Genomic DNA, 26,695 nt, shown 5'->3' with positions numbered 1-26,695 from the left:
GAATTTGTTCTTATATGGAAGCCTTGCCAGTGCCAGAGGCTTCAGACATCAAACTGTGTAGTATTTGAGCTTTCTGTGTAGTATTTGTATCGTCCTAGGTTAGGTAGAACGAAAGTTATTATTACTTTTACAACATGTAAATTTTACCACTACTGAAAAAACAACCAAGAACAAGCATAAAAACACATGATCACGTGTATCTGTGCTATTTCTTTGCCCAGTTTTGAATTTTTTGCTCAGTCATGTTTGTATAGTTAGTTAAAGGTAAATAAAAATTAGTTCATCATACTGCCTAGTAAAAAAACAGCAATTTTGTGTTACCAATAAAATGCTCTGAGCTTTAAGGGCTATATATATATATATATATATATATATATATATATATATATAAATTAATAAATAAATTAATAAATAAATAACCCTAGGTCTTATTTAAGTTAAGATGTGAATCAGCTTCAAATCGGTTGAAATTATTTTATTGTAAATGTATTGAGAATACAAAAAAAAATAATAATATAAATGTTAAAACCTTTGAAAAGATAATGATTACATTTTTAAAAAGATTTAAAATCTATTTTAGCCACTGTTAGTAGTAATGTCAATAGCGTGTTTTTTCCCTATAATTTGTTTTCATAATTACATATTTTAACGATAAACTATTAAAAAATGGACTTTGGGATGAGACTTAACAAAAATTTCGTGTTTAAAAGTGGACACGTTTAAGCCTCGTGATCAGTTACGACCAGGAAGACAATTGTACTGTAAACCTGTAAACACGCGCAATACTTTGTGCGCATGCGTGAACTCGCGCGCGCCTGCGCCTGCGCAGTTGATTGTCAGTGACACAGGTCGGTTGGAGAGAGAGTCGAGCTGCAGTCACGCACACAGTAGCTGCTGCTGTTTTAGCTAGCTGACTCTGTACAACTTTTATACTTTTGTACGTGTTTTTTTGCGTGTCAGATGCACAAGTAACGGTAAGTCGACTCGTTTAGAGATATCTAGGTGTGTGAGAGAGGATTATTGAGGAGATTTATAGGTGTTGTGTGTGTGTACATGGTGCTGTGGTGTGTGTTAGTGTTTCTCCTCCATACAAAGTTTACAGCAGCACACAAAGCTCACTAGCCTACAGTAATGTTTATTATACTGTATATTTAACACGTATAATGTGTAATTGTTGTATTTTGACGATGAGGGAGATGGTTTTGCGTAAATCTCTGATGTTGAATAGAAGCAGAGATTCGTTATGATTGTGCTTCATCATCATCATCATCATCCTCCTCTAACTGCCATGCAAAACATCTGCTCAGGACTGGATAGAAATAATTTGTGCCCTTTTATAAAGAAAAAATAATTTAACAACATTGAACTTCATTCACTGTAAAGCTATACTGTATATCCATTATTTATAGCCTGCTCTGTTATTTCAGGATAATTACATCATTGGTGTTTAATGTTTGAGATTAGAGGAGGTGTGAGTTGGGATTTCTCCTTATCTACAGTATAGAAATAAAAGACAGGTTTTGTCTCTCTTTCAATTATATTTTTACATTAACAAATGTATTTACTTATGCAGTACTTAGATCTCTGCCCGAGGTTTAACCTGCACCATCAGTGAATCTAAATGTTGAGTAAAAGTGATGTTATAAACAGTTATGTGTGGGATTTAATAATCTACTTTAAAATAATCTCCTAATGCGCTACTGTCTTAATGTAAACAAACACCTGCACCAATAGATTTTAATTTGAAAAGATAAACTGAATATTTTTACTGGGATTAGTTCATATTTTCACTTTGGCTGAAATAACAGCGCTGAAGTGATATAAGTGAATTTTAACACGCTGGAGTCGTTTTAAGACAAAACTTAATCTTTATCCGATCTACTTTTCCATTTCTCATCTGATTTACTCTCCGATTACCGAACAGGGAGTGTATTTGCCTGACGACGAAGGAGGGACAACGTAAGGAAATAATAATATCACTGATTACATTAAAGATTAGCAGGTTATTATTTGCTTTAAACTCCTTAACCATATCACGATAGGTATCTTCGCTAGTTGATATCTAAAATAATAACAGTTATATAGTATCATTGACCCAATAGTGAAACTGCTAAGACCGTTCAAGTCAAACCCGGGACTTTGATTGTACATAACACAGTGATGAGAGTAAAAAAGCTCTCTATAATCCCTTGCTACATTAATGCACTTGTAATACACCCAGTGTTTCACTACTGCTTGCATACCAACAAGTCCCAGTTTGACTTAAACACCTCTTGTATGTTCCACCTGACTGGTATCCTCAGTCCAAACTCCTTAAATCCAGCAGAAAGGTACCAGTTTACTTTCCCCACACTTTCCTTTACTTTCCACACTTGTCTCCTCAGTCATATCGAATGATACTGTAATACGCAACCAAACTGATAAGTTTGAAAATAATTATCTTACCAGACTATTTCAACCGGTTTGAGCTAGTCCAATACAGGCAGTGTAAAAATTATTCAACAGTTAAGTCTAGGTCCACTAATCTGATCAGCATTAAGTGTCAAGCGTGGCTATATTTGCCCCTATAACTGCACTGGAATGTTTCACTGTGTGTATCGCTCCATTCGATTGTGTGTGCCATGAAACAATTTTACTGCCTAGTTTGAAAATTAAATCAATCTATTTTGTATAACAACAGGGATCATATATAATTCATGGCTAATAATAGACAGGTAAAAAAATGTAGTTTGTTAACAAAATAAAACCTTGAATTTGTTGATGTGGTTTAACATGTATAACTTTGTATCTATCAAAGTTTCCCAGCATGGCAAACATTTCAGGACAGATGAGTTGAGGCTTTTAGGTTTTCAGGTTTCTTTGAAAAAGTTGTGGTTGTGAGAGAAAGAGAGAAGCAGGTGAAGAGGGTTTTGTAAATACAGCTATTGTTTAATGCAGGTAAGAACAGGAACTGACTTGTCTCTCGCACATTGAGTCTAGCTGTAAACTTTAAAAAGCATGATTATTAATAAATTTAAAATTATTATCACTTTGATATAAGCAAAACATCACTCCAAAAGGCCCAGATTTAAAAAAAATATACACAGGATAATGTCCGACCACACCATGCTTTTCTTCCATTTTCCTATAACGGCGCAGTCTGGAGTGTGTTATTCTTCATTTTTATTTTAGACTTTCCATGAAATCTCTCTTACACTGCCAATATTTATTTGATTCGATAGCAGTTATGTGCGATACATTCATAAACACAGTAGGAATGAAACAAAGTTGCTGTAGCAACGTAGTGGATAACACAGCCGAAGGGTTTCCAGTGCACCCAGTGGTGTAGGAATATACAGGGCGAGCGCAGAGGGAGGGGGTAAGGACATATTTTGGGACATAAAATGGATGAACTTAACGCGAGTAAGCAAAGTGTTTCATTAGCACTTAGACAAAACAATTGACTAACGTTATAAACGTAACTTCCCCATAAAGTGGGTGGATAACAGACTTAAACTACCATTAATGTGTGATTACATTGTCATTACTAAAAGTAATAATAATAATACGATCATTTTATGTCTGGATATTACAGTGGTTTTTTTGTTTGTTTATTTTGTTTAAAGCTTTTTGTCGGTTACAAAATGAAAGCAGAGTCCAGAATATTTGCATATGAATCGCAGACTGCCAGTGGTGGAACGAGCAAATCTTTCACATGCGAAAGAGACGTTATTTATTGCTGTTGTCTGGTGATTGAAGAGTTTTTAAGTTCTTGCCCTAAGCTGTGCTACAATAATTTGAAAACATTGCACAAAATGTTGGTTATGTGGCTGTCACAATACCATAATTTTACTTAAATTTTATATAATGTAGTATAACTTCGACTTGATATAACTTACATTTAATAAAACCAAACTTAATATTGCTTAATATTGTTTGAACTAAAAATGAAGGACACTTGATTAACTTTAACTTAATATAACTTTGTATAACTTAAAATTATACATAATGCATAATAAACCTAAAATCTAACTTAAAATGTAACTTATTATATCTTACACATAACCTTTCCTTAACATAACAAACTTTAACTTAAAATAACATAACTTCATATAACTTTATATAACCTAATCTTGGGAAAACTTAATGTAACTTTAAATTATTATAACTAAAACATATTGTAACTTTAACTTAATATGACTTACAAATAATGCATTTTAAACTTTAACTTAATCTAACCTAAGCTTATATAACTTCCAAAGTTGAGAAGATTTAGTTTAACTTAATGTAACTTAAACTTTAACTTAATAAAACTTAAGGTAAATACATTTTCCATAATATAATTTTCCATAAAAATATTATTTGACAGCATGGTGGCTAAGGGGTTAGTACTGTAACCCCCACACCTCCAGTGATGGCGGTTTTGAATCTTGCCCCATCTCCTTGTGCATGAAGTTTGTATGTTCTGGACATCTTTAGCTTAATATACTTAAAACCTGAACCTAATGTAAGCTAACTTAATTTAAGCTTAATATAACTCTGTATAAATTTACTGCACTTTACTATAACTTAAATTTCAAAAATTTATTTAACATGAACTTAATATTATATAACTTAAATATACCTTCATCTTCAACTTAATATAGCTTCAATAGCTTAAACTTGATCAAACTAAATGCACCATAAACTTTAAGTTAAAACTACAGTAAGACAACATTATACCACAGTGCTGTTGAATTCCCTGTTCTGATTGGTCGGGAGGTGTTAGTTCACTTCCTGTAAATGGACAAAGGCTCAGAAGGCAGCTTATATGCTGTGAATGAATTTTCAAGTTATAGTTCCAATATAAGTAATTATTAAGTTTCAATATATATTTAGTAAGAAAATAAGCCAACATTGACGGTGTTTAGATTAGGGTTAAGATATTTTTTTTGTCTTATCACGATTATCAAACATTTCTGCAATGTATTCGGCATATTTCGAGATATGTGCTCGGAGAAATTTAGCAATAAATATAAAAGTTTTTGTATCGCTTACTTTTGCCACACAAAAAATTTATAAAAAGATACCATGAAAAAATTATTGATCGGAATGAAGAGATTAACCTAAAAAGACACATCATGTCATTATAGTCATGTGACCATTTTTCCAGCGTCTATTAATTTCCATTGTCTAACGTTGAGTTTGAATGACCTTGATCAGTCAATTTTTTTTTAACATCCTTTCCGCACTTAAAAAGAAAAAAAAAGTTCATTCATGTCCGGATTGTTGCTTTAAACTGAGCATTGAAGTTTTGTCGCCTCCTTCCTCCTCTTCGCCGTATTCGAGAGGACCGCTGCGAGCTTGCGGTGGGAGAAAGTGACTCACTCAGGAAACAGATTTCATTTTAAACATCCCGTTCTCATTACAGAGCACAACTGCTCACAACAGAATAAAGGGGCATCTCTCTCTCTCCCTCTCTCTCCCTCTCTTTCTCTCTCTCTTGCTCTCTTTCTCTCTCTTGTGTTTAGTAGTAGCATGAACTGTTTTTAATGTGTTTTTGTGAGTTATGCAATGTAGAATTATCCTGCTAGCTTGCTCTAATCTGTGCAGGGTAAAATAAATCCAAACCAACCTATAAATGAATCGGTTAGACTCCTGGGTTAATAGATGTGAAGGCATTATACGATTTTTGTGCTTTAATGTTTAAAACATTAACAGTAAAACGGCAATATTGTACGTGTTGTGTGCGAAGGAGCCGGTCAAGCCCATGACCCAGCCGGAACAGAATGAGTTCAGGGAGAGATGGGAGGACGCCCAGGCGTGGATGCGGGCCGTCCAGGAAAGACTCAAGCTCAACGACAACACCGAAGGACCCAGAGCCGCTCTGGAGGCTCGGCTCAGGGAGACGGAGGTGAGACCCTGAGCTTAGCTTTAACAGTTTCATAGTTGCAGGAGGATGGAAACACAAAAACAACCAGAAACACGACTGCTGGATATTACTCACATCGGTACAAGACACACAGTGAGAACGTGGGTGTTATTTTAGGGTACGACGTAAAAAAAGATGACAGCTCTTCTTGTCTATATGTGGTATGATGATGATGATACGTGATCTCAGCTGGAGTTCTGAGAGCATGTTTGAGCAATTATAGACAGGATTAGTAAGGAACATGGGTGTTTTTTTAGGGTTTTTTTTCCCCTGAAGGGAAATCTCATTTTAACGTTTTACTATAGCAATTTTTCACACAGTTAACTTAAATAAGATTATATTTTTCAGCACTCCTGTGCTCACTTACTTACTTTCTTTTTTTTTTTTTTTTTTTAGAGTACCAGTTTTTATTAGGAGCCAAAGCATAGCGAGATTCAGGCACACTTTCGGTTTTAAAAGTCTACAGACTCACCAAAGTCAACAGAACAGGAAGTGTGTAAACTGCAGGGAATTACTACGTCATTTTATAACTCCTGGTCACCGATTAAACAACATGAAAACCTGTCGCCCAGGCGAGGAAGAAGATACTGAGACTAGTTACGGACACAGTAGTTAAAGACTCACAATTTTACTCAATTTAACTCAATAAATGAACATCAATAATACCTGGGCCAAAAAAAAAAAAAAACTTTGCCATTTCAGGAGGGCAGTGCATTAATATAACTTGTACTGAACCTTCAGCTTTGTGAAAGAAATGTGGTCAGAAAAAAAAAAACAAGAAATCATGAATGAAGGTCATGCTTAAATGCTTAGTAAAGGAAAAAAAACATGACGGAAGAAATCAGAACTATGTTTAAGAGTAAAAGTCTCATTACAATGTGATGAGAACTCACAGGATTGGGACTAAACAGCTGTGTGTCCACAAGAAAACCACTTATTAGTGAAGACAATCAGGAAAAAACACAGCTTAAAGAGTTAACTTTGCAGTGATGGAAGAAGGTCATGTGACCTGATGAGTCCAGACTGACACTATTCCAGAGTGATGGGCGTGTCAGGGTAAAAAGGGAAGCACATGAAGCGATGCACCCATCATGCATAGTGTCCACTTTACAAGCCTTTGGAGACAGTGTTATGATCTGGGGTTGATTCGGTCGCTCAGGTCTAGACTCAGCAATGTTATGTGGCAATAAAATGAAGTCAGCTGACCACCTGAATGTACTGAATCAGCATGTTATCACATCTATGGAGTTTTTCTTCTTCCCTGATGGCACGGCCGTATTCCAGGACTCAGTGAAGATAGTGTAGAGAGTGTGGTTCTGGGAGCACGAGGAATCATTTTCACACATGAACTGGATCCACATTGTGTTGTGTAAACAAAGCTAAAGGCGGGCAGTGAAATCTTGGAGTGTATATAGTACCTCTCCAAAAGTATTGAAAGGGCAAGGACATTTCTTTTTTTTTTTTTTGCTAGACACAAACTTAAAAACAAATCCAGTATAAAATAAATTAATATAACAATATGACTTCCAACTTTTCCAACTAAAGCCAACTAATTTGGACTGTATTGCAATCTGCAGCTGAAATATTCTTTTTTTTTTTTCTCGATTTGATGGAAAATAATCTAGTAAAGCGTTCGATACGAGCGGCGATCCATGCAGTCCAAGCACCGTCTTCACAAGGTCTGTCCTTATCCATGCTAAAATTTTAACAGATAGAAACTCGTTCTTCTGATGTTTAAGTAAACAAAAGTCACATACTGTAATATCCAGTTTGTCGTCTTTAGCTTTGATTACGGTGTGCAACATGGTGTCCATTTCGTGTGTAAAAGTGATTCCTTGTGATCCCACAAGCACTCTTTCACAATATGAGGCTTTGAATATTAAATTCAATCCTGCTTTATTTGTATGAAGCTTTTAACAAATGGTTATTGTTGCAAAGCAGTGTAACAGAGTCAAAAGAAAATTATGGAAATCTGAGAGAATGTCTGTGGTTATGAGAATGACGTCAGAGAGAAAAAAAAAGATATGATATAATGATAACCCGGTCATTCAGGTGGTCAGCTGACTTTATTTAATTGCCACATAACGTTACTGAGTCTGGACCTGAGCGACTGAAACAACCCGAGTTCATAACACTGTCTCCACACGGCCGCATCGCAGGATTCACACGCTTCCCTTCTGCATGAAACACGACTAACCTCACTTGAATTCGCATGTCGTGATGTGTAAACAGGTCACGGAGATGATTTTCTTTCATTACGCCAACCCAAGCGTGTGACCACAGCCTACCGTCGAGTCCTCCTTCACTCCTCTAGAACCTGATTAGCAGATTATAGGCTTATCCTTTATTCTGTATCAGAGACACAGTGTCCACTCTTTGCATGTTTTTAATACATATTAAGAGAATGTTAAAAAAAAGGATAGATAGATGGATAGATGTGTACTGTGTAATGATGGTGCTCATGTTTCACCCTGAAGAAAATCCACGATTCGGAGCAGGAGGGCTTGATGAAAATGGAGCTGGTCCTGATGTCCGCAGGCACTCTGCTCAAGAACGGAGACGAGGAGCTGAAGAACCAGACGCACGCCACGCTTAAAGAGCTGAAGACCTTGTGGGATGAGACGAGCACCTATATCATCCACTGCCACAGGTACGGATGTGGACCTTTCACTTCACGTTAAAAATTCATGAAACATCCTTATCAAAGTAAATGGAAAACATGGACGCTGTTTGAGCTCGGAACGTTGTTTTTTTTTCTTTTGGTCAATAAGATTATCACAGCGCTATCATAATTATTTTTTTTAATAAATCACAATCTTTAATCATTACCCTCCCACTGAACACCAGGGTATCTGCTTATATGATGTCACAATAGGGTGAAAAAACTAATAAAAAAATTTTTCAGTACAAAAGCATGGCATTGAATTTTACTGATGCACACACACCTACAGACCCACACACGCTGGAGAGACAGCTGAATATTGAGAAATCACTAAAAAGGAAAGATTTTGCATAACACGTGCCCTTTAATAAACGTGAGCAAATACAGTAAGTCCAAGTGTCAAGTCGGTGTCCCTACAGAAGTTGTTTATGTTCAGAATCGGGTTACTCCGTTCTGAAAATACTTTACATCATCCTTCAAGCCCTGTCCTTTAAATAGGCGTACCAAAACGCACCATGCCCTGTTAAACCTAGAGGTTATTTTTGCGTGTTTTTTTTATATTTAGCACCAGCTGTACGTGATGAAGTCCATGGTGAGTTCAGGAGGTTTATACAGTAGCTCTCAGTGGCCGGTTATTAACCTGCCCTCGTGTGTTTCTTTCTCCGTTGTAGCCGTATCGAGTGGGTGTGGCTGCACTGGAGCGAGTACCTGAAAGCCCACGAGGATTTCAGTATAAGGCTGGTGAAGGTGCAGCGGGTGGTGGAGCCTCAGCTGGAGCTGCAGCTGGGTCTGAGGGAGAAGCTGTGGCAAATAGAGCATCACCGAGTCATCTGCAGCGACATCAAGAGCCAGGAGCAGCTGCTGGAGCGCCTGCTGGACGAGGCCGGCGCGCTCCATAACCGCACCCAGGACCCCAGCGTGGACGAGAGCGCCCAGAACGCACTGCAGGAGGCGTACGACAACGTCCGCACCCGGGCCGAGGTAACTCTCAGACCGGGCGGAGTGGAAAAAATAAGCAAGTCGCGGTTAAAGTGGAGGAAGGAAAGTCTCCATGAGATCAGGGAGAGGGGTTCTGTCTCATTAAAATAAAAATGAGAAAATGCGTGTCCTTCCTCACCTTCTGTACACAAATCATTTTTGTTAGCTATTGAATTTTTTTTTCTGGAACGCTAGAAAAAAGGATTAAGTCTGGTCCCGTCCTTCAACTGTCCCTTTTCTTTCGTCTGCTCACGTCCGAACACGTTTCAGACGCTCGCGGATCGTTTTGTTCCAGCGAAATTAAACAAAGCCGATTCTATTATATTGCTTTCTTCAACATTCTTTTTGTTTTAATGAAATAAAAAGATTAGTTTGATTATACATCCGACCAAAATAAAATCTGAATGTTTTATTTTCCTCATTTCTGGAAATCATGTGACCTTCTCTCTTTGGGTTTGCAGGAGAGGCTAGCGCTGGTGCAGAAGGTCGCAGAAGAGCACCAGCACTACCTAAGCAGCGTCCGCGATTTCCAAGAGTGGTTGGTGCTGAAAACGGATGAAGCGAGTCGTTTCACAGAGATAGAGGACGAATCGGAGAATCGACTACAAGCCCTGCAGGTACAGTACTCCAACCCACTTAAGCAGGGAAAAAAAGGGTGAGAGGGTTTGTTTTGATCTACTGAGGGAAAACCAAACAAACACACATTTTTACTTTTCAAAAGAAAACTGAGTCACAGCTGGCTCAGTCCTGCTCGTTACGTTTTTATGTTCAGTTAAAATGCGCACTAATATGATTAACTATTATTATTTAATTCAAAAGCAGGCTTTTTTATACATGAAAGCGTTCACAGTTTCCAGCACATCCTTTGGTTTATTTTGCGAACTGATTTCTTGTCCTGTTCAGGACCTGGACGCCAGCGTGGCGCGCGAAGAAGAGACGCTGCTGCAAATCGAAAGCCAGGCCGAGACCGTGAAAGCCTACACATCACCCGCGGGAGCCGAGCTCATCACGGAGGAAACGGAAGAGCTGCGGCTGGCGTGGGAGAGGCTGCGGAGCGCTCTGCCGGAGATCCATGCCGAGCTGAAGGGCTCCGCGGACGCGAGGAAAAAGTACCACACGCGGCGCGAGGACCTGGTCGAGGGCATCCAGCAGCTCCGGGCGCTCGTGCGGGAAATGAGCCAGAAGCTGGAGAACAAGGACGGAGAAAGAAGCGAGGAGAACGTGGTGGCTCAGTGGAAGACCTATACGGTGAGTTTAAACCCTCGTCTGCTGTTTAGGGAAACGACGCACACAACTAGCGCATAACTTGCATATTTCTGCAGCAATAATTACATAGTAGTGAAAACACCCGCGGGTGAATTCCTGCCCCGGGAGCAGCAGATAATCACACCTGTCTGAGTGGAATTTCACCAGGGGGTTTGGGTAAAACGTGCAGCCAGTTCCCACTGAAATGAGCTCTAGATATTTACTGTAATTTGAGCGACTGCGGCTCCTTCAGCAGTCCTGATGGCTTCGGGTGTGGAGGCGCATAGGCCACGCCCCTTCACTGAGACTGAGAAATACATTTTTAAAAAGGCGGTAAATAGAAATAAGGTACAGCGCCGTGAAAATGTATTTGAATTATTCATTTATTTATTGATTTTGTCAAACTTGTCAAAAATAACTTTAATTAAAATTTTAATGTTACATAAAGATAACACAAATAAACACAAAATGCAGATTTTAAAGGATGATGTCATTTATTAAGGGGAAAAAAAACTGTCCAAACTTAACTGGCCCTGGGTGAAAAATTAATTGCCCCCCAAAACCTAATAACTGGTTGGTGGCAACGACTGACATTAAGCGATTGCGATAACTCGCAATAAGATGCCGTAGAGTATTTTAAATCCATGAGAATTTTTTAGAATAAACAGCCTGTTTAAGGATCTCGATCAGATTTAAGTTCGGACTTAAACCTTGGACCACTCCTAAACCTTAAATCTTTCATTTTAATTACTTAATTAATTAATTAATTAATTTTAACATCGAAATCAATTTAAAACTTGGGTTATCTTTGTGTTATATTAAAATTTATTTGATGATCTCAATAATTTAATTGAGACCAATAATCAAAACTCAAATAGTTTTTCACAACACTGTACTTAATTAGATAACGCTAGATTAAAAGACTAGCAGTGCACTAGCTAACCGTTACCCGATGTTTAACTTGCTACCTCAACACGCCACAGTGGACCTGATAGATTCTGAACTCGTCACAATTCGCACTAAAATATAAGGACATAAAACTTTTCACTCCCATGAGCTGATCATCAACACTGTGCAAAAGTCCTTGATATCTGTGTGTGTTGTTTATTAGGCGTGTGTGTTCATGTTGCAGAGCGTAAGGGCGTTCCTCTTGGCCGAGGAACCTCGGGTCGAGCGGCTCAAAGCCCAGCTGAAGGAGTTATATTCCTTCCCACACGATCCCCGACAACTCGCCGATGAAGTCCTGGCCGCGGGGAAAGAGTACCAGAGGTGAGCAGAGAGTGACGCGGGGCACGGTTTACCACCCAAACACACCAGAGCTAATATCAATCAAATCTTTTGCTTCAGTGAATTGAATTGATGGGTCAGTTTTCGATTCTGAATCGATTCACTCATTTAAAATTGTTTAGGTAAACTTTCACACGATAAATGCTCTAAAATAGAAATTCTTAAAAATATAAATTTAGCTTTCATTTATTGCTGCTTCTTGTAGTTTTGAGTTTATTGCTTTGTAGGAGATTAACATGAAGCATTACATAACATTTCAATGCATGTAAGATACTTTTAGTAGTTTTTAATGCTTTAAAACGCTAAGAAACAATCACACAATAAACATTAGTGCTATAAGATCAATTGGAATCGGAAATCGCGATGTCCAAAAATCAAACTAACATGAATTTAGAGTCTACACATGATTCAAAGCTCTATTACACATGATTCACCTCCCATAAAGACTCGTTAGTTGTACTCATGATGCAAAAAATCATTAGCATGATTCAAAAATCATTTTTGATTCAGTTTGTATGATTCAGTAGCTCCGCGCTCAAATCACAAACTGTACACACAAATCAGTAGCTGTACATCTGACCCGCGCGACGATTCACTACCCGCATGCACGATTCGCGGCCTGTGCGCGCGATTCACTGTCTGTCTGCGGACACTAAACCCAAACACGCTGTACCAAATACAGGAAGTCTTCACATGATCCGTAACGTATACACATGACTCACCGTCTATACGCAAAAACCCTAATTCACACCTTAGACTTGTGATTCACACTGTTCCTAACACACACACAAACACACAACACAGAAAACTCACAGCCGGAACACGTGCCTGTCAAAACACCCGCATGATTCGCAGCTCGGCGTTTATCCCTGGGACGCAGCCAAGAGTGTTGGGCGTAGGTGTACACAGACATGTTTAACACTCTGATCGGTGTAACGTGGAGTATACTAATTACACACACACACACACACACACAGTCGTATTCAGTGATAAGGTAATGATTTATGCCTCAGTTATTGCTAACCTTTTTTTGTTACTGCAACTTTACATGATTTATAGTGTAGAATATCGTTTTACTGATGAGCAGCAAGTCTGCATGACCGGGTAATTATTTTCCTGTAACCTTGTGTCCTCCAGACTTTTATTCTCATTCGCAATAAATAAACTCCTCAGTGTGCTTCATATTTATCTGTATAGTCTTGTGTTAGCTGTCCACTGTTGTGACACTTCGGTCTATGTGTGTGTGTGTGTGTGTCGCAGCGTGAGAGGGCGCGCGTTCCGGCTCTGCTCGGAGAGCGAGACGTTTCTGAAGCAGGTCCTCCAGGACCCCCTGCACGTCTTCAGTAAGTGGAATCAGACAGCGTCTCAGATTCTCGAGTTCTCGGCCGACGTCAGCGACTTCGACAACATCGCCGTGCTGGTGCAGAGCATCGAGGTAACACGGTGACGGAGATCCCTTTCACTGACGCGCAGGTTTAAATAAGCACATTCGCTTCTGGGTTCAGGTCATTTTTCTTTTTATATATATATATATATATACATTTTTTTTTTCTTTTTTGGTAAGCTATTGTGTAAAGTATCTAAAGCCTTCTGATGATCTGACCGTGTCGGACTTTTAGTGCCGTAGAGCTTTTAAAGTTTTCTTCGGCTACATCCAAGGATCCGAGTATTAAACTCTGGATCGCGCATAATTACACCTGAGCACCAGAATCGGTCTGGCGTACTGTTGTTTAAAGATGTCATGAAAAGGGAGACGACCGTAATAAAGTCTCAGTACAATAAACAGAATTAAATTTTAAAAAAGTCAGTGTTTGGTAGAGATGAGAATCACTAGTTACCTCCCGATACGATATTATCACAATACCCAGGCACAGATTTGATTATTATTATTATGACTGTATAATAAGTATCATGATTTTATTTATATATAAAGCATTTAAACATTACAATCTACACTGTACAAAAATATAAACACAAGACTTTTATTTTTGCTCCCATTTTTCATGAGCTGAACTGTAACATTTTCCACATATAAAAAAGACCCATTACTCTTAAATACACCTTACAGGTGTGGCATATCAAGGTGCTGATTACACAGCATGAATATTGCACAGGTGTGCCTTGGACTACCCACAATAAAAGGCCACTCTGAGTGTGCAGTGTGATCACAGAGCACAATGCCACAGATGTCGCAACCTTTGAGGGAGCGTGCTATTATTATGCTGACTGCAGGAATGTCTACCAGAGCCGTTGCTCGTGAAATTAATGTACATTTCTCTACCATAAGCCGTCTCCAAAGGCGTTTCAGAGAATTTGGCAGTACATCCAACCGGCCTCACAACCGCAGGCCACGTGTAACCACACCAGCCCAGGACCTCCACATCCAGCAGGTTCACCTCTAAGACCGTCTGGGACCAGCCACCCGGACTGCTGCGGCAACAATCGGTTTGCATAACAAAAGAATTTCTGCACAAACTGTCAGAAACAGTCTCAGGGAAGCTCATCTGCATGCTCGTCCTCCATATCGGGGTCTGGACCTGACTGCAGTTCGTCGTCGTAACCGACTCGAGCGGGTAAATGCTCATGTTTGATGCCGTCTGGCACATTCTGTTCACGGATGAGTCCGGGTTTTCACTGTTCAGGACAGATGGCAGACAGCGTGTGTGGCATCGTGTGGGTGAGCGGTTTGCTGATGTCAATGTTGTGGATCAAGTGGCCCATGGGGTTCTGGTATGGGCAGGGATATGTAATGGGCAACGAACACAGGTGCATTTTATTGATGGCATTGTAAGTGCACAGAGATATCGTGAGGGATCTGTACACAATTCCTAGAAGCTGAAAACATCACGGGTTCTTGCATGGGCAGCATACTCAGCGAGGGCGTTTTTGATCAGCTTTTAATGCACAAGATTTTCAGGACCCATTTGAGACTGTTGTAGCGAGTGCGTTTCGAAACGACTTCATTCAGAGTTTGGAGAAAAAGGCAAAAAGTCTTACCATGCGTGACTTTTGATAACGCACAGGAACACAATAGAAACTCGGTTCTTTCGCAGCACTCACAAGCTCATGCACTCAGCAGATTGCGTCCGAGGCTGATCGGTCACGGCTGAAAACCAGGCAATTCTGGTCACTGGCTGATGGAGCAGTGTGTGTCTCTATTAAAAAAAAAAAAACGATTGTGGAGTCGCTGTGGCCAGACACAAATCATCGCACAAGAGAATCAGGATTCATGACTGAATCGATTATTTTTTTCCCTCATCTCTGGTTTATTCTGTGTACCGATTCTTTGAGGACGCTTCAGTCTCGAGTACAATTTGTGTTACAGTTTTATAAGGACTACGTTTTCCTGAGGGTCCTGCAAAACCAACCAGAGTTCTTCTGAGGACTTTCACTATCGCACTGCTTTTTCTTTTTTTTTTGCACGCAAAACCCATCAACATCTTTTTTTGTGTTTTTGTCTGAAAAGTGGTCACTCGTATAACGGGCTGCTTTTTTGTCAGGAATATCTTTTTTTTTTTTTATGTTGAATTTTTGTTTTGAAATCAGAAATATTTTTTGTACTGATTCAGTAACGAAGTTATATTTAAAAAAAAAACTTGAACTGAAAACATTTTTGGTTTTGATTTTCGAACGATACTGTAAAATATAACCAAAAAATATAAAGGCATTAACGCATCATTTCAGTGCTCAAATACATTACTGGATACGCGATCAGATCTGCCAATAGGGTCGTAGTGACACTACTGCACCGATTTTATTGCTTCAGAAATAATTTAAACAGTTAGCTCGAAATATGAACGAATGGTGAATGGTCTGACATGATTAACTGATTAAAGATATTTGTTTGCACAGAGCTATAATATCAAAATTATTATTAATATTTATATAATTATAATGATCAAGTTTATAACTTTTTCAGCTTCATTCATATTCCTTGGGTGCCCCCTAGTGGCCACAGGCCAGTGTGCCTCTTATATAAGAGATTGAAGAATTTCAATACAGCAGTAGTGAAATGTAATGCAATAAACTTCAGACTGCAAATATAAAAAAAAAATACAAAATAAAAATAGACTAAGGAGACTGTTAAATAAATTATATAAAATATAGTATAAATATAAAATTATTTAAAAAAAAAATGTGAAACCAGTGCAATGATATAAACCTAATAAAGATAAGATAAACCTGTGTTCATTCCACAATGGGGAAATTTCAACGTTACAGCAGTAAACATTAAGTAGTGACAGGAGAGTGTATAAACATGATCAAAAACAAATGTTTACAGTCATATCTTGCATATACCGGGACAAAAAAAATGTATTTCAAATGTGTTCGATTTATCCATAAGTCCATGGTTTCACTTCTTATTGTTTTAACTCATGATGTCGCAGCTGCTTTAAGCTCACACACTTCATGTCTGTCTGAGGAGAGCTATGCAGCAGAGCTTTAACCCCTCAGCCTGTCCAGCTCTCTGACCTCGTCAGTGATAAAATGTCGTACGCCTGATAACATTTTCAGCGAAGGTCACATGATCAAACACACACACACATATACTGATTTGTTGATCCTAAACATGTAGAGACAGAGCATGCGTGAGTTCAGTACTGTACATTTTCCGTTCTTTGATTGTTTCGTGTGATCGTTCCTCCTTCCTCCGCTTCTCGTGTAGAATCTGCTGAAGGAGAGCGTGCAGCTGCAGGAGAGACTCAGTCTGCTGCAGGCGAAAGCCGACCTGCTGAGCGCCGTGTTCGGCGAGGAGAAAGCCCGCAGCCTGCTGGAGGAGCTCAGCGCAGACATGAGGAAGAGAGAGCAGCTTCACAGCCAACTTCTGCAGAGAAGAACCCACCTGCAGGTATCCGAATTCGGCCGCCGGCGCCAAGCGGGGGGGTGTTGGGGGGGGGGATTGTTGTGGTGTAAATTAGTCATCCTATGGGACGGCGATGTCGTGGAGGTTCATGAGAACGTGTCGGGCATAAGAATCAGGAATAACAAAACAGTAAACACAGTCACAGTGTATACTGTTATATATGTTTTTTTAATTATTATTTATTATATCTTCACTTTCAGGAATTATTATCAACGACAAAGAACTTCGGCGACGCTTACGACTCGATCCACCAGAAGCTTGCGTCTATAAAAGAGAGATTCCACGCAGCAGACGGACTCCAGCCGGACCTCCTGACTAAGAAGAGTCAAGCCTACCAATTTAAAGTGAGCACCGTGTTTAAGATTAAGATTAAACTGATTATTTTAAAGTAACAACTTTTTGTAGGAGCAACAGGAAGCAGTGACCATATAAGGAAAGTAGCATTATAACCATGGATCACATGTATGAGAGAATCTTGTACCTTTTTTTTTTGTTTGTTTGTTTGTTTTTTTTGGGCCGTAACTCACGTTATACCGTCACACCGCGTTCCCTCGACAGGTCATAAAGAAAGATCTGGAAGACTGCGAGGCTCACATGACCGCTCTGGAGACGCTCGTGTCCTCCAGCCCCGCTAACAGGACCAGGTTCGAGCGTCTCTACTCCGACTGGAAGCAGCTCAATAAAGCCATCCGGGTAAGCAGACTCGTCTCGAGGTTCTCCACCACTACGGGCGACGATCAGATTTATTCTTTTTCTCTTTTTTCGTTCTTTTTTTTTTCTTTCAAGTGACTCTTCGCTTCAAAATTCCAAGCCTTAAGTAATTCTGCGCAGGCCGCGTATTCCTCCTGCTGTGCTTTGATGACGATGATGATAGTAGAGACGAAGACCACGATCAAACCGCGCTTATTTTGGCCCGAGGTTTTTTAAAGCTCTGCGAGATGTTTACTTATTGAACAAAGTGACTGTGAAAGTAGCCGCTCCCGTGTCCGTCCACACGAAGTTCTGCAAGCGCGGGAGCCGAATATGAGACTAATTAAAGCCCCGAGGACGTCGGTGATTTGATATCGAGGCAAATTTTGGTTTTGTTGGTACAGCTTGCAGTACAAAGTATGAATAATTACAGGGTTTTTTTTTGTTTATTTGTTTGTTTTATTACTCTATGTGTTGGGATCCAGGTGACTGAAAGTCGATCCAGGTTTATCAGTTTGAACAGAATTTGCGCAATATAATCAAGCAGAAATATAATTTTATGTATATGTAACATGCATAGTTGGCCACTAGAGGGTGCTAAGTATTCTTATTTTAAATGTGATAGCTAGATTTTAATTTTTTCTTAGCTATCATGTGCAATTTTTTTTTTTGTCTATATATTGAGATCCAGGAGACTATAATCGATCAATGTTTATCAGTTTGAAGAAACATAGGCATTAAAATCAAGCAGAATTTTTTAAAAGTAAATACAGTGGAACCTTGTTTTGCGGACGAGTGTTCCGCAATACGAGCGAAGATTTTTAATAAATTTTGACTTGAAAAACGAGCAAGTCTTGGTTTACGAGTACCGAGTATCATGTTTCATGCATGCGCTTCTTGTTTTGACCCGGAACGTCACGTGATCACAACTGACACAACGGTTTCTCTCTTTTGTGTTGCGGAATCATCTCCCCTGCTGGGTCTTAGTGCTCCTATCTTACTGGTATAATCAACATCCGTGCGTCATTTGTCACTGTGTTGCTATGTGTGTTTGTGTGAACCCCCTTCACAAACACGCACACAGAAATTAAGGCGAGAGACACACACTCTGCTTTCCGAAAGAACTCTTTTCAGAGGTAAGGTGCTGGTTCATTTGTTTGTTTGGTTTACTTTGCAGCAGTGATTGTTAGTTTGCGCTCACACGAGTGTCATTAGCGATGTTTATTGCAAATTTTTAGATAAAACAGTGTAGCGGGAGAGAGACCTTGATTTATGACCACTGTTTATGGAAGTGTAGTTCAGTGCGGGAGAGGCATTGTGGGTAGTTCAGTCTGGTGTGTGTGAACGCGAATGCGAGATGTCAACTAGGATATAGAGCCTCAGTTTTGTTTCTCAGTAGAACAGGCATCGACCAGTTTGTCCATCTCATCATTACACAAGCATGAATTAACGTGCTGTTATGCTGTCGCGAGCAACATTAAAATAAAGCGACGAAACAGTCTGTTGGTTAATGTGTGTGTGTTTAAACGAGGGGAGAAAGTTTTAATGTGTAAGATGAGAAGGGGGAGAAGGCTGAAGAGGGGCTGAAAGCAAAGGTCTCCTCTTACTCTAGCCTCACACATACACACACAAACACACACATACACAGCGCCTGCGTGCGCAAAAGGAAACACTTATCTGCCAGGATTTATTTTTTACTTTTTTGAAAGGTAAAGTGCAGGTTAATTTGTTTTATTTTTACTTTATATTTTATATTAATTATTTTTATGTATTTATTTTTTTCGGCTGTAGAACGGATAATTTAAGTTTCCATTATTTCTTATGCGAAAATTTTGTTTTACGAGTGTTTTGGAATACAAGCCCACTTCCGGAGCGAATTATGCTCGCAATCCGAGGTTCCACTATATCCATCATAGATGGCCACTAGGGGTGGCTAAGTATTCATCTTATGAGTTTTTTTTTTTTTTTTTGCTATCATGTGCAATAGTACATTTTAAGTGTAGACACCCAAGTGCTGGGGGTTTTAGACGCAAAGCTTTCGAACCTTTATGCATTTTTTTTTAAATATGTTTGATAGTAGCACTATATTTTAAAATCTAAATACGCAGCTATAAATAATGACTCAAACTGGAAAAAAAAAAACGCAAATGTGTATACGGAGTTAAATTTTGTATTCTTTGATATTAATATATGCTGCAGTGATAAAGCCCCGCCCACTTTCTGCTTCATCTGTCTAGTTGTTCAATTTTTTTCCCAGTGTCAGGAAATTAAACCATTTTTGCAGTTCCATTATAATCATATAGAAACCGTGTGCAAGAGAGAGAGTAAGACAGATAAATGAATGGTCTAGACTTAGTGGTCTGGGTTTTATGTGTCTTATCAGATCAAAGTGAATGACAGCGAGAAGAGTATTTTGGAGCACGAGTCTTACCACGAAAGTCTAATGAACATGGGGGAATGGCTGATGATCATGAGGCAGACGCTCGAGTCTTTCCGAGGACCAGACGGAGAGTGGAGCGTGGCAAACCGGAACCAGGATGCCAGGGTCTGATTAGCTTGCACGTTGTCTTTAAAAAATAATGTGGCCTGAACAGAAATCCCATCATGCTCAGGTCGCATCTTGTTTCTGTCCGGCTCCTGCAGAAGGCGCTGGGCGAATTTCCAGAAAAGGAGCTGCACCTGCACAGGACCGAAGCGCAGGGTCAAGTTGTGCTTCTGAAAACCTCTGAAGAGGGCCGAGTCACCATTCAGTGTCAGCTCCAGCGCCTACGGGAGTCCTGGATGGCTCTCGATGAGCTCAGTCTGAACCTGCACAGGTGAGAATTGTCTGCTGGGGATTGTGGGTAATAGCGTAGATTTAATAAAGCATAGAATGTGTTCCACTTATACACGTCTCTCTCTCCCCTCTCTCTCTCTCTCTCTCTCTCTTTCTTCAGACTTCTAAATGGAGAAATCGATTCTTCGGTAGACTCGCAGACGATTCATTCACCCGACTTCCTGGAGGAAAGCGACGGATCTACAGTCTGGATCAGACCAGACAGCCAGTCAGGATTCCAGGACGACCTCTCCCATCTTTCCGAGCTCAGAGGTTCAGGAGGATTCGAGGCGTTCCCCAGACATGGGAAATCCGTTACCAAGCACGACGACGCGTCTCAAACGGGAGACATGGAGTTCAGTCCCGGAGGTGGAATCCTGTATCCTGAGGGTGTCCGGGGAGTCTGGAGAGGGGACGCGAGGGGACGTTCCATATCCGCATCCAGAACAGACGAAGTGGACTCCGTAGGCGCATCGGCTGGGCGAAGATATCAGGGTGTCGCAGAGCAGAAAGACGGAGGACGCTGCCGCGGCTATGGAGCGGGAGCCGTCCGGAGAGGAGAATCCGGGAACGGAGGGAGAACACGTGTCTGGGTCGAAGGGCAAACATCTGGGTTGGAGGATGGTCTGCAGAGGGAAGGCCACTATGCAATCGGCGCGTCGGGTATTGGACCAAAACAGCCGTCTGCGTTTAAACTCCCTGTAGACACTGGAGCTCGCGGCTCAACAGACGTCATGCTGGTCAGAAATTCTGTATTTATCATTCGGATATTTTGTAAATCCACAGGAAAGTTTTAAACAGCGTTTCTGTTTCTCGCAGGTGAGAGGAGATTGGAAATCCCGGAGGAGAGAGTTCGAAGCGTGGCTGCGTAAAGAAAACGAGAAACTCGCAAAGATAACAAACAACCAAAGAGCGCTGAGCACCAAAGAGCTGAAGATAAGACGGAACACACTCAAGGTTCTCCTCAGCATCCTCTCTATCTCTCTCTCTGTCTCTTTCTCGAGCCGACTTTGATGTTCACTCCGAATAACTTTCGAAAAAGCCAGGCGTCTTCTGAGTCTTGATGTCCTGCTCGCTTTTGTTTGATCTCAGACTCTAGTGGTCCGGTGTCTCGCGTCTGGTACGTGAACGTCTCTCAGCAGGAGGACGTTTCTAAAACGAAAAGCGCCGTTAGATGCCCTGAGTTTAAAGGACTGCATCAGGGTTTTAAAAAGAAATAAAATAAAAGGCACGAAATCAAACAGCAGACGTTCAGATCTCAGCCCAAGTCCTCGGTTTGCAGTTTAGAGAAATCTGAAAAGCTGTGAGATTCAAAAGGATTTCCATCAGGAGCGAGTCATGTTTTTTTTTTTTTTTTTTTAACTAGACGTGGCACTTCGCAGAGAGACATTTGTGCTCGTTTCATTTGCAGGTCTGAACAAATTGGAAACAGAAGTGTGAAATAAAAAGAAAAAAGTAAATACCACATAACAAAAGGGTTTCTGAAAGTAATTTGTCATAGAAACACTGTGGAGATGACATTAAAGTGTGCACTTCTGTTATCATGAGAGCAAATAATTATAAAGACGCTTTTATTAAAATAAATTATTAAATAGTAAAAAAGATTGCATACATTGCATTTTCTTTCTCTAACGTGTGTGTGGCTGTCTGGGCAGGGTCTGCGTGCCGGCATACCGTGGGGTCAGGATCTGTTCCAGAAGCTCCTAAATTCCTGGCACGCTGACGCGGGCGCAGAGGATGCGGACCTGGAGGAGCTTCGCTACAGATGGATGCTTTATAAATCCAAACTGAAAGAGGCGGAATGTGATGAGGCGCCAGTCACACGCAAGGTACTGCGACAAAGACAGACAGATTTTATTTTTTATCCTGGTTAGTCGTTCTTTTCACATCATATAATTATTATTTTATTAACGTGTTCACATTATTAGTTGTAGACTTTGAGATTGTAAACGCTGTGATGTGTTAGTGAAGTCCAGCCACAAGGAGGCGACCTTGTAGCAAAAAAATAACAAAACAAACAAACAAACCGAGATCTAAGCGTTTGTTGCGATGCTGTTTTGCAGGATGTTGGAGGCCAGCAGGAGGAGCTTGTTCGCTCCAGAAAGGTACTTCTCTCCTATTTATTTATTTATTTATTTTACTTTTACTGCATGTACTTTTCATATCGTAAAAAAGCCGATTTAATCTCTCAGCTCGTAAAAGCTTTTCTAATAGTGATTAACAAGCAATATAGAGCTGATTACAGACGAACAGCTCTGTAATTTGTAATTACAGCTTTGAATTCCTTTTAAGTCCTTGATACCATGTAATTTTCACATTACCATATATAGTATGTCCATAATTCCTGATCTGGTTATAATAAAGGTAAGCTTATCACAATGGAACTATAACAGTACATGCTAATTAATGTGCAGTTTGCCATGGAAACATCGTATGATTTCAAAGACAGTCTGGGAAAAAAAAGTAGTGGACACATTAGCTCCGCCCCTTCAACCTGAACCCAGCTAGTCAGCTTTCCCTTTTTTCCATTTAAATAAACCTCATAAGACATACACAAGTTTGAACAGAAAGGACGGAGTGTAGTATAAGAACACCTGAAGCAAGAACTGATGTTCTGAAGTCTGATGTTTTGTTTGATGATTTTTTTTGTTTGTTTGTTTGTTTATTTTTGGCATGACTTAAAAGGATCAAAACCGTACCTCAGGAGGAATTGGTTTGAAAACACGTTTAAAAACTAGGAATCCCAAATTGTGAATTTCGGATATTGGATGTAGAAAGGTAAAGGGGGACAGCGTTCGAGGTTTGGTTAGTTTAAGGAGAGTGTAAATAAGCATTGTAGGATGGACAAGGACAAGACAGTGTTAGTGATTTCAGCAGCAGATCTTGTGAGCATGTCTGCAGCATCCACATGAGACAAAGCACTAGAGCACCAAGAGTGAGACTCCGGCATTAAACGTGAGGAAGCAGATCCGGGAATATCGCTTCAGGAACTTGACCGATTAAGATCTCGAGTATTTTTCATTCCTTTCGATCCTGTTATTTGTACGAACTGCTTCTCGTGCCATTAGTGAAAGTTCATATCTCGGCAAACACCTCGGATAATTCGGCTCAGACTAACAAGCGCTTTCAATCGACGAGCCAAATTTAATTTCCAGGCTCTGTGGGACGTGGAGAGTTTTATGAAACATCAGAGACGTGGCCTCTCTGCAGGGAGCGCGCTCGGCTCTCTGGCTCGTTTCATAAATTCTTTAGGATTTGCACCTTGTTTCGCGCTCCGTTCCCCCTCCGTCTTTCCATCTGCTGCGTCTCTGTGAAGACCAGGCCTGGAGGAGAAGCAGGTGCTGTGAGTGAATGACATCACCGAATGTAGAGGCGTCTCATTTTAGTTGTTTACATGTGCAGCCATGAACACAAGTGGTATTTTGCACAGTTCCAGTTTTGACCTCCCTTATGAAACCAGTGTCACTGAACTCGTGATGTTTAAAGGCTTACGCTTTCTAGAAGCCTGATTCTGATTATACAGCCTGGTCTTCGTACCTAACCATTTTTGGGTGGCCACGCGTCCCTGGCTTCTGTCGTAAGTTACTGGTTTGGTTTTTTCTCATGTTATATGATCCAAATCATGCATCCATCCATCTAAACTGTATAGAACACTTCAAGAGAGAGGGCTTTATTACCTTGGAGGAGGAAGAACAATTCTAAATCGACGTGATGTTAGATCTCTCTTTGTATTGTCCTAATCTGATCGAGCATTATATGAGAGCACTTAGTGCTGCGAGATCACTCGTAAGTGACTCAGTGTTCAGTTTCATTTAGGAAGTTTATTAGAACAAGCAGTTCCTGGAATTCTCGTTCACTTAATGTCTTAAAGTTGCTTATGCAAGAGCCGTTCAAGTCAAACAAATCATGACTACGGCGAACTGAGAGAACTTTCTTCCTTGATGGTGTCCAAGCACTAGTGAAACACTGGGATAAGTGCATTAGTGTAGCAGGAGATTATAGAGAGAAATAAAGGGAGTTTAAACTCTCATAACTGTGGTCAGTTATTCTGCAAAGTCAGAAGTCCTGGTTTGACTTGAACACCCTTAGCGTTTCTCAGTAGAAGGGAGCACAGCCTTGGGGCGTGTCGGCCCCAGTGATTGTTTTGTCTGTCTACATCAAAACAACGGCGATGTTTAAGATGCTGCCTGCTCTGTCTGTGAAATCGCCTTAACCTTTTCAGACTTAATTCTAATATAAAAAGTAAACCGTTAATGATTGTTCTGAATGTAATTAAGGTGCAACGTTCCGACAAGTTGGAATATTTCACACTGCTTGTGCCGCAGTGAATGAGGCGTGCCCCTGTAGAAAGGTCTTTGTCATGACGCTGGTGTTTGTAGTCTTATGATGACGCCATGATCCTGAGGGAGTTTATTCTCCTGTGGTGTGTTATTAAGGACACATCGTTACACACTCATCTGCCATTATCCCTCTGTGTAAATAACGGCTGTTTTCATGGGAACTCCCTTCAAGCAGGTCTTTCACACACATTAATCTTAGAGGGAGTTAGTGGGAATATTAGTGGTGCAAACATGCAGCGGGATAGTCTGCGACACACGCCTAGGTCTTTATTACCTCTGTTTATTGCTGAAGAAATATAAAGTGAGTTCCTGTTAGTCTTCACTGTGCAAATGAAAGAGTTCCTGAAAAACATAGTGTTTGTCTTCCTAAGTCTGGTAAAGAGGCACGTGGCCCCCGTGCCTGTCAGTCATGATAAACAAGGGGTGTGGCCCCCATGCCTGTCAGTCATAATGAACAAGGGGTGTGGCCTCCGTACCCATCAGTCATAATAAAGGAAGTGTGGCCCCTGTGCCTAAAAGTTATAATGAAGGAGGTGTGTGGCCCCTGTGCCTGTCAGTCATAATAAAGACGGTGTGGCCCCTGTGCCTGTCAGTTGTAAAGAAGGACGTGGGGCCCCTGTTCCTATCGTCGTAATAAAGCCTGTCATATCTGTAGAAGGAGATGTGGTTCCTGTGCCTATCAGTCGTAATAAAGGATGGGTGGCCCCGGTGCCTGTCTGTCATAATGAAGGAGGTGTGGCCCCTGTGCCCGTCAGTCCTGATGAAGGACGTGTCCCCTGTGCCTGATAGTCGTAATGAAGGAGGGTGTGTCTCTGTGCCTGTCAGTCGTAATGAAGGAGCTGTGGCCCATGTGCCTGATAGTCGTATATAAGGAGGGTGTGTCCCTGTGCCTGATAGTCATAATGAAGGAGGTGTGGCCTCTGTTACTAATGAAGTCGTAATGAAGTCTGTTGTATCTGTAGAAGGAGATGTGGTTTGTATGCCCATAACGAAGGAGTGGACTGTCAATCATAATGAAGCAGGAGTGTGGCCCCTGTATCTGTCAATTATACTGAAGGAGGTGTGTTCTTTTGGCTTGTCATATATGTAAAAGATGATGCGGCCTCAGTGTCTGTCAGGCTTGTTGAAGGGGGTGTGGCTTCTATTCCTGTTCTCCCTAGCGATGGAGATAGATATGGCCTTATTTGCAACCAGCGTATGGGAAGTGGGCGTGGCCTGTTTGCACATTCATCAGGCTTAAACCTCCTCCTGTTCTGATCATGAGTGAAATTTTGCACCGTGTCCCATGACGTCACACTGAACTAAGCAGCATCAAGCGCATGAGCCTAACATGTTCTCCCGTTTAAGACTGAGCTGAGAGCTTGCGCACCTCTGGCTTGGTGTTTTTGCGAGTCTCAGTCGAAGGCAGAGACAGACGAACTGTAATTACAGCGATCTCTCCGATTAGAAGTTTTACTAGGGCTGAAGAGGAAAAGACTTTCTCCTCTCGTCTACACTTTCTGTCTCTCCCACTCACACTCTATCTGGCTTTGTCTCTGATTCTCCCACTCCGAGACACACACACACACACACACAGCGCTCCTCTGATCCTGTGCATAGGCGGTACATGGAGGGGAGGGGAGGGGGGATCAGAGGCAGCGCTGCTTTGCCCTGCTGTTAGCAGGTGTGGGTGTTTTTTCACTTCCATCATTCAAAAGCAGTTCAGGACATGATTTAAACGCGCTGCTTTATTTCCTCTCTACACTCCTGCAGTGGGAGTTTACATTTGCATTCGTTTGTTTCCGACTCGTGAGTCACGGCAGAGTGAGTCAGCGTCGTGTTTAGTGGTGACTTTCTTCGATCGGGAAGTTTATTAGAGCGAGCAGCGGCTCGAACCCTGTCAGCAGAAGGGGCGTGGCTTTGTTTTGTCACACACATACTGCAT

General features: G+C 40.7%; 1 protein-coding gene across 3 annotated transcripts in view; it reads left to right on the top strand.

The window, feature by feature from the left end:
• The first annotated feature begins 848 nt into the window (after positions 1–848).
• The window catches only part of syne3 (spectrin repeat containing, nuclear envelope family member 3), a 29,042-nt gene continuing 3,195 nt past the window's right edge, over positions 849–26,695 (top strand). For 2 of the 3 annotated variants that reach the window (XM_053509788.1, XM_053509787.1), the window contains exons 1-17: positions 849–974; positions 5,714–5,872; positions 8,368–8,540; positions 9,224–9,533; positions 9,992–10,147; positions 10,434–10,778; positions 11,908–12,044; positions 13,323–13,497; positions 16,729–16,911; positions 17,127–17,270; positions 17,485–17,619; positions 20,000–20,161; positions 20,260–20,432; positions 20,553–21,171; positions 21,251–21,388; positions 22,087–22,260; positions 22,495–22,536. In XM_053509788.1, the coding sequence (XP_053365763.1) occupies positions 5,729–5,872; positions 8,368–8,540; positions 9,224–9,533; positions 9,992–10,147; positions 10,434–10,778; positions 11,908–12,044; positions 13,323–13,497; positions 16,729–16,911; positions 17,127–17,270; positions 17,485–17,619; positions 20,000–20,161; positions 20,260–20,432; positions 20,553–21,171; positions 21,251–21,388; positions 22,087–22,260; positions 22,495–22,536 (3,210 nt within the window). In that variant the 5' untranslated portion in view covers positions 849–974; positions 5,714–5,728. The remainder of the gene's footprint in view (positions 975–5,713; positions 5,873–8,367; positions 8,541–9,223; positions 9,534–9,991; positions 10,148–10,433; positions 10,779–11,907; positions 12,045–13,322; positions 13,498–16,728; positions 16,912–17,126; positions 17,271–17,484; positions 17,620–19,999; positions 20,162–20,259; positions 20,433–20,552; positions 21,172–21,250; positions 21,389–22,086; positions 22,261–22,494; positions 22,537–26,695) is intronic. The other variant, XM_053509789.1, reaches the window with a different exon arrangement.

The sequence above is a fragment of the Clarias gariepinus genome, chromosome 13 (assembly GCF_024256425.1).
Source record: "Clarias gariepinus isolate MV-2021 ecotype Netherlands chromosome 13, CGAR_prim_01v2, whole genome shotgun sequence".
Taxonomy (NCBI): Eukaryota; Metazoa; Chordata; class Actinopteri; order Siluriformes; family Clariidae; genus Clarias; species Clarias gariepinus.
The sequence above is the reverse complement of the archived record's forward strand: the minus strand, read 5'-3'. Positions and strand labels throughout refer to the sequence as shown.